At 43.6% G+C, this 8,016-nt stretch overlaps 2 protein-coding genes across 3 annotated transcripts; both read right to left on the reverse strand.

Moving 5' to 3' along the window:
- Nucleotides 1-132: 132 nt before the first annotated feature.
- SARC_06642 lies at nt 133-2,505 on the reverse strand. Of its 2 annotated transcripts, none has more exons than XM_014299437.1 (4): nt 2,290-2,505; nt 1,627-1,844; nt 661-856; nt 133-367 (listed from the first exon to the last, which is right to left on the reverse strand). In XM_014299437.1, the coding sequence occupies exons 2-4, from the start codon at nt 1,791-1,793 to the stop codon at nt 140-142; spliced, it is 591 nt and encodes a 196-aa protein (XP_014154912.1). In that variant the 5' UTR covers nt 1,794-1,844; nt 2,290-2,505; the 3' UTR covers nt 133-139. The 2 variants fall into 2 exon arrangements, with proteins under 2 accessions (XP_014154912.1, XP_014154913.1); XM_014299438.1 differs by having other exon boundaries at nt 133-370.
- A 1,502-nt stretch (nt 2,506-4,007) lies between these two features.
- SARC_06643 (hypothetical protein) lies at nt 4,008-4,229 on the reverse strand (the record flags this gene model as incomplete). Its single annotated transcript, XM_014299439.1, has 1 exon — nt 4,008-4,229. One exon carries the CDS (start codon nt 4,227-4,229, stop codon nt 4,008-4,010), a length of 222 nt encoding a protein of 73 aa, XP_014154914.1.
- Between the last annotated feature and the right edge of the window lie 3,787 nt (nt 4,230-8,016).

An 8,016-nucleotide genomic window follows, 5' to 3' on the forward strand; every position in this document is an offset into this window, starting at 1 on the left:
ATATATATGTATATCTATATATGTATATATATGTATATATACTTATTTATATATATATATATCTATATATATATAGGCAACCTGGCAACGCATCCTTGCCACCGGCTGGATAAGTCGTGCCAGGTAACCAATCACCCACTCATGGAGGGTTCTCGTTGCCAATAGGGTATGTCGACGGGTCGTGCTGGAAAGGCTCAGTGCCATTGGGGAAAGCAGTAGGCGCGTAATGTGGGAAGCCTGCAGGGTCTAAGTGATGCCCGGGGTTTTGCTGTAGTTGTGAGAGATCGGCAGGTACGTAGGGGCCTACGGCTGGTGGACCGGCGGGATACTCCATGCCTTGTTGTTGTTGGGCTGGGGCTGACCCGTACTGCTATTAATAGGGGAATAAATGGTATTGATGTGATTATGTACGCCGTTTAGAGAGATCAGACTGTATAGGTTGACTCATCGTCAGGTTAGGCGTTTTTTTTTGTACCGGTCAATATAAGAATCTTTCAGCAAGAAGAGTTTCCCTTGCTCCATCCCGTCAAGTACTATTCTTGGTTCGCAGTAGTCGTGCACGTACATGTATATATCGGTATGTGTGCGGCAACTGACTCGTCTTCGCATCTATATATGAACTGTATAGTACACAAGTCAAGTACGCTCAACAACACATACGTCAAGTGGAACGTCAGGTGCATTCAGGCAGGCCTGAATCAGATTCTTGCCCTCCGGTTTTGTAATTAAAGGTTGTAACTTGGGTGTGGCAAAGGTGTACACATGGCCGGTTTCCGAAGCCACAAGTAACAGTACTTGGGTGCCGGTCAACGTACTTAATTCGTAGGCTTTCTTCATAATCCCGGCTTTCCTTTTGCTGTGGGCGTTCGGGGGAATGAAATATGATACCTTCAGCATGCGATCAACAAGAGATGGAATGTCCTCAAACAATGAGAGTTTGAACTAGCTCAAGCAACCCGTTAGTATAACAGTAGAAACTCTCGAGGCGATTATTGCAAGGGATATGTCGTTGTATATTTAACCATAGTAACAATCTTCCGGTAGCTGACGACCCGAAACCATGTTTTATTGCTCAAAGCGTAGATTACTACAAAGATAATAATAGTGCTGCATTATCGGCATTTCGAATTGATACTCGAGTGTAGAGGATATATTGGTGCCTAACAACTCGATAGAGCTGTAAAGGTACGCTATACAAATACAAGTACAAAACAATATCCAACTACGAGCATATAAGACACCCGGGGAAGGGGGAAAAAGGGCATTCAGAATATAAGATCCGACCTGGTGGAAACAATGCAATAGCATTCATGTATATACCGCTTTGGTAATTTGTAGCCACACCATACTCCGAACAAGTGAGGGACGCGATCCGAATTCTCTACCTCTATTACAGGGTGAATGATGCACAACGCACAATGACACCACAGCGTGTTCCTAAACACCTAGCATGGCCAACTACAAACAACGGCATAAAGAATCAATCGTCACTAGACAAGACAAACGACAAGATACATGGCTACGAGCTGCGTTCACAGTGCAAGTCCAGAAATTGGTGAGAGGTAACCCGAACGCAAAAAAATTAAACACGTCCATATAGTCCTACCCTAGCAGCATAGAACTAACCTGAAAGTGATATGCCGCCTGCTTTTATCGTCAATAAACTCAATAGGAATCTTGCGCCTGCCCCCGGTTTTTCTCTCGACCACAGACCCGTCCATAGAATTAGCAACACTCTCTGTCGGGCTGTCAGGACCCCCTAAGGAGAACTTCACATCCAAATCTTCACTCATGATCGTAGTGTGTGACTTGGGCGATTGATTTCAGATACACTCGTTATCGAGCTGGTGGTGCAGTAGCAACGAGGACGAGAAAATGTTAGTGCCAGTAATATACGTTAGATTTTTGTGCAACAGTATAGTGAGCATCTATTTTAGAGTCAGATGGAGTCAGATGGGCACAGCACGCCCCTTGGCCCCCTACACATGCATACGGATGTGTTCACGCGCACATGCGCACTCATACAATCTCACTATATAGAAAAACTACATATAATTGAACCGAGCAAGTGGTACAAGGCTTAAATCAAAAAGTTGATATGTGTCCTTTAACGTTACGATTCAGCAAACCGATCTCGCGACGCATCTAGTGTAGTTGTTACTAAAGTGCCTGTCAGCTAAACAGCGCGAAGATTGCTCTCACGTATACATACACAGCCCCGCTCACGCCATATCGGTAGCTGTCTGACTTCACTTTACGTTACATGATTATGAAACAGCTACAACACACCTTCGATATGATGTCGCTGGTCTGGTATCATATACTTCACGATGTTGACTAGTCTGCTATGAGCGTTGTTGTATTCCGTGATACGAATACCTGACTATATACGGGTCGAGTGCGCAGGGCGCGCTCCAACGGACTTAATTTAGTGAACTGACTTGCCGTTTACGGCAAAACTACTCTAACCTGAATTCTCAACTGAAATTTTTTTTTAAATTGCCATTCAACGAGAGTCTGAGGAGTTCTGGTGATACTTTGTAGTCTAAATAAAATACACACGACACAATAAAAAAATATTAAAAAGCTTTGGTATAGAAGTCAGAACTATAGATTGGGCTGTGAAATTGAAGAAGGGATCAAGAGGGAAAACGCGGTCGGACCGGCGGACGCCCCAAATCAAAAAAGAAAAACCTGTTTTTGGCTTTGGCTGATTTGTTGGGGGGGTGGAGCCGTGGGCCGTTAGAGAGGTCGGGGGATGTGGGGCGTGGAGGACTGGGGTCTAGCCGACTGGCCACCTGGGGCTGGGGGCTTGAACTTTGAAGTCTTGAACGTTGTAGTTTACAACGTACACAACAAGAAGTATACAGTTGCGTCTTTTATTAAATCATGTGTCCAGTAATAAGACTCCAGCTGTCCAGTACAATTTTGAATCAAATAAACCAATCCCTCTGTAGAAAAGAAAGAAAAAATAAAAATAGAATAACAACACAAAGTCGATATTTACTTATCATGTGCCAAACCTCACAGGCCACAGCTGCACAGCACTCTAAATAATACCCAATATACCTGCCTTTATTTTTGGATGCACCTCAGCATACATAAAAAGGACTCTCGACCAGCCTGGGGATCTGCGAGTGAATGCGACTGTTGATCTAGTGATAAAATTATCTCCCACACCCAGCCGGCCTTGGATCAGAATCCTACTGGTCAATATTGCATATAGCACAGTAATGTACTGCCGCTGAATAAAAATCAAAAAAAAACTTGAACTTTATTTCTACTGGTTCATATTTATAAATTTGTTCTTTTTTTGTATCTTTTTTATATAAAAACAGTTCTACAAAGAATATTGACGTTGTGACTTGAGACTTGAGACTTGAGAGTTGTGACTTGTGTCTTGTGTGTTGTGACTCTCAGTGGACTGTAGACTGTGAGACTGTGAGACTGTGAGAGTCGTTAACTCTCGTGGACTCTGTCAGTCTGTCAGATAGTATCAGACGGACAGACCGCCAAATCCAATCGACTTGTGACATATCAGCTGTCTTTTTTGTTTTTTTGTTTTCAACAAAATAATCTCGGGGTCTTCAATTCTCAATTCTCAACTTGTCCATGACCCGGCCCTCGGGCCTCGGGCCTCGAGACGAGGTTCTACTATGACTTAAACTTACCCTGGGTTCAGCGGCTGCCAAACCACTCGTTCCGCCCACGTACCCATGCTACCCAAGCTGGCTTCAAATCACGGTACGCCTGTCATACCCAAGCACTCGCCGCCATGTGGAATCTGAGACACAGTCAGAAGAGGAGTGGAACGACGTCTGACTGAATATTACCAAGGCGTACGACAAGGTTGCTCTCCCACGCCTATGGGTACTACTGCGCCACGATGGAATACCCGAAAACTGGATCAACTGCCTCCGCGCACTATTTGAGAGGGTCCCTACCCGAGTGACATACCGCGGCACGATCTTTCTGGGCACCAACCCTCCGTTTAAATGGTGAGTTTATCACGCCGACGCTCGCATACGCACCTTGAAACACACGTTACCTCTCCCTGCAGATGCGTCCACACATGCCAAGCCGAAACGCTCTAAATATCTGGAGTTCCCACTCTCTAACAGAAACCAGGGATCAACCTCGACAGACATATGAAATTCCCGGTTGCCGTATTGTCCCTGGGTATCGCCTCTTTCCGCACTTATGGCTTCCATGGCTTCAGCTGGCGACATCCCCACAACCGGCTGGTGCTGTTCAAAACATTCATACTATCCACGGCTACATATAGCCTGAACATTATTGCCTGGGCTCCGCCTTTATCTGTTCAAGAGCTATAACTCAACACTCGTCTAAGCAGCAGCCATCAATACGGGCAATAAATATTCTAGGTTTCCCAAACATCAAACAAACTTACTCCACTTTGTAATAGCCGGGCCTCCACATTAGACTCTATACTATAAGCGTACTTTTAAGCAGTACGTAAACTATAAACGTACTCTTAATAGTACGAGGAACTTAAGTTTCCTAAATGGTTTTTAATGGTTTTATTAATTAATACCTTTTTCATTTTACATATCAGATGTTTGGACAAGGCCATTGATGTAAGATTCGGTCTATCAAGGCGATATTAACGCCTTATAGTAAATAAACGCGTAGGTAAGTTCTAAGTATCGTGAAAATTTCAAAGTAAGTAAACGAAATGAGTCTTTTAGTAAAGTTAGGTATGCCTCGTGAAAACAGCAATACTCTGAGGGATTGTGAGGCTGAGACATTGCCTATATATAATCCTCTCAGTACTGTTTTCACCGAAGGGGTTTTGTTTAGTGTTTCGTTGTCGCTCTATTAGAAACTATGGTATGCTTCGTTGGGGCGAAACCGAGAGACTCATAAAATCTTATCTTTAGAATAAATATATAAATAAAAGAAAAATACTCTTGATGTCCTTAGTTGTTGTCTTAACCAATAACTTGCCACTTATCAAGAATTACCGACTTAGCCTTCATCAAACTGGCACATCTGGTTGGCCGATCGGAAGATCAACTAGGTAACGTTAATAGGGATAATATTATTTATTTCAAAAGAGTTAAGTTACAATGTTTGTACATATGGTATGGCTCTCATAGCCGTTGTAGTGGGTCGGGGAAGATCGATGGGAAGAAGTGGTCAGTAAATTCCCTGTTGAAGCTTGGACCAAGTGAGTTGACAATGGAGGATATGCGCTGGGTCAATTCAGGCCGGTGCTGACAAAAAAAATAGAAACCTACATTCGGTTGAGCCATCTCGCTACCGAAGTATTCAGATATAAATAGATTTGGAAGTTAACATAGTTATATTAATAGAACTAGTACAAATCATATATTTAGCATTTTAATATGGCCTTTTAATGGCCTTATCCAAATAAAATGTATTTAATTAATAAAAACTGTTAATATCATAGGCGAAACCAACAAGCGCGATGACTGGGTTTGGAACAAAATTTGGAAGTAGTACGTCAACAGCGTGATTAGCCGAGATATGGGAAACATATGTTGATGTGTCAGAGACGGATGAGGGTTCGGTGGCTCTTCTACGTGCTGGGGAAAAGACCCAAGGTGTTCGTGGAGGGTCCAGATACCGTGGAAGTCGTGGCACTCCTGTATTTGTTGAACAAGGTCAGAGCCAATAAGCGGCAGTTTTGGGCCTACCAGGATGCGTCGAATCAATTGTAGGAGGCAAGTAAAGTGGCTGGTTGTGAATTTGTGGCTACCGGGGCAGACAGGTCAGAGGCCAGAGAGACGACCGTTAGTGCGGTAGTCGAGCAATATGAACATGTACGTATTCGTTACAATCATAGCATAGAGCCGGATTGGTGTAGGCTCGAAGCAGCGGTTGAATCTGTCGTGTCTGACTTTGTCTCGGGTTGAGGTTGGCGGTTTACCCATAACCAGTTGATAGGAGTAATCATTGCGCCGAGCCATTGCCGCGATCTCATTGTTAGACCAGCGTTTCGTTGAGGTCTTCCTAATTACGTTACAGCGTTGGCGGAGGGCTACATGGTTGGGTGCACGCCCGCTCATGGTTTTGTGTACAATTATGAGGTGAGCATAGATACTGTACGGAAAGCGCAGTAATGGTTTGTCGTGGGCCCAGGTGGGCTGCGTCAGAGGGGTGAGTGAATTTGTGCTGGCCATTGAGTCGAGTTTTATTCCCAGGCAACCTCCGAGGTAGTCTGTGAATAGTTGCGCGGGGAGCAAGCCACAAAAGTTGTAAGATATGGAAAAGGTATTAATTAATAAAACCGTTAAAAACCATTTAGGAAACTTAAGTTCCTCGTACTATTAAGAGTACGTTTATAGTTTACGTACTGCTTAAGAGTACGTTTATAGCATACAGTCTAATGTGGAGGCCCGGCTATTACTCAGCCCCCACCCAGCTTTGAGACCCAAGAGAGGCTAGTTGCTCACTCAAGCTGATTTTGGGCCAAAAAGCAAGTAAAAGGAAAACGGGTCGAAATATTAAGTAGCATAACATATAGGTAATGTTTCTCAGGCGAAGAACTTAAGCGTTCTCGGTTACCCGTTTCATACGCTTTCTACGCTTCAGTGTCTTAAGCACATATGAAGGATGAGCATTAAAGCTCGGGATAAATGCTGTAGGCGGGTAAGTTTTAACTTCCGTGCTTTCAGACGATGGAAACATGCTATCTTTTTCAGCTTGTGACCTATGCAGACGCTTACGCCATTATCGATCAAAGGCTTTTAAATAGTCTTGATTATCGAAAGCATCTGAAGTCAACTCAACTATTGTACCGTCTATAAAGCGTGTACGATAGTATGTATAGCCTTCCTTATCCGTTCTCCATATAATGTCTTTAAATTCAGAACGATCAAGAGGGGCGTTAGAGTTATGTCTTCTTGCGAGTATAATCTCTGTAGTCGGAATACGACTTGTGCCTATTTTAAGCGCACTAGAACAATCGGGGTTATTTACCTCGTATGTTCCACTTTTAGTGTCTGCTACAGAGATTATATATGGACCTATCCATTTAATTGTTAGTACAGTAACATCGGAATTACGTTGACGGATGTTGATTCTGTCACCAACCTGATACTGTGCTATCTTCTTGGTAGTGTTCCAACGCTTTTGCCTTTTTAATAAGGCTACATTGCGTATTTCTCGAAAGCAAGGATATACAACGTTATAAATACGTTGTACCTTCTCTAACCATGGTAACTCATGGTGATCAGGTTCGTCCTTGTTAAAGGGTATTTGTAACTCACTATATCTGCCACGAAAATAGTGAGCGGGTGGAGTTCCTGTAACCGGATCAGCACACTCGTTCATCTGTATTTGTACCCACTTAATGTGGTACGGCTAATCATCTGCATCATCTGTTAATGTAGTACGCAAGAAGAACTTAAGTCTTCTATGGCGCGTTTCATTCGTGCCTTGCGTTTGCGGTTTATATGGCACACCTCTCTTATGGCATATGCCTGATACAAGTACTAGCGATTCCATTAGGTCATCGCAGAACTCACTACCGTTATCAGTGCATATTATTCCTGGCCACCCGTGGTCAGCAAAGACTTGGCAACATAATTCTGCCATTGTCTGCGTACTCTTGTCCTTTAACGGATAGAGCAAGTTATACCGTGACGCCACATCAAAAAAGTGGCATACGTAACGGTCGCCTGTGTGCTCGGACGTAGGCAGGTCAACCAGATCAATGATGACCCTGCGCCATGGAACATCTTCAGTCACGCTCTTAAGTGGTGCAAACCGATAGCGCTTAATCTGGTTGAGATCCCAGTCTGTACATGACTGATATACTCTGTCAACTAAAGTTGCCAGCTTAGGGTGCGCGATCCCATTTTGCTTCGCATCTTTAAGTGCGTCTACTACGTTCTGGTGCTTCAGTTTATGGTTTTGCGTCAGCCATGCAAGAATTTTTTAATCATTCTGCTCCTCCAGAATAAAGGTAGGGTGTAGAGAATCCACTTGCGTGGTCTCTAAGTCTGTAGTGTTTCCAGACTCCTGTCT

Source organism: Sphaeroforma arctica, assembly GCF_001186125.1.
Source record: "Sphaeroforma arctica JP610 unplaced genomic scaffold supercont1.482, whole genome shotgun sequence".
Taxonomy (NCBI): Eukaryota; class Ichthyosporea; order Ichthyophonida; genus Sphaeroforma; species Sphaeroforma arctica.

Bases quoted from the DNA above. Each gene is read 5' to 3' on its own strand.
- SARC_06642 (XM_014299438.1), bottom strand. From the start codon at position 1,793: ATGAGTGAAGATTTGGATGTGAAGTTCTCCTTAGGGGGTCCTGACAGC. The intron at 857-1,626 runs GTTAGTTCTATG...GAACGCCCACAG, and splicing joins AGGCGGCATATCACTTTCAG to CAAAAGGAAAGCCGGGATTA. The intron at 371-660 runs GTATGTGTTGTT...CCCTATTAATAG, and splicing joins CACCTGACGTTCCACTTGAC to CAGTACGGGTCAGCCCCAGC.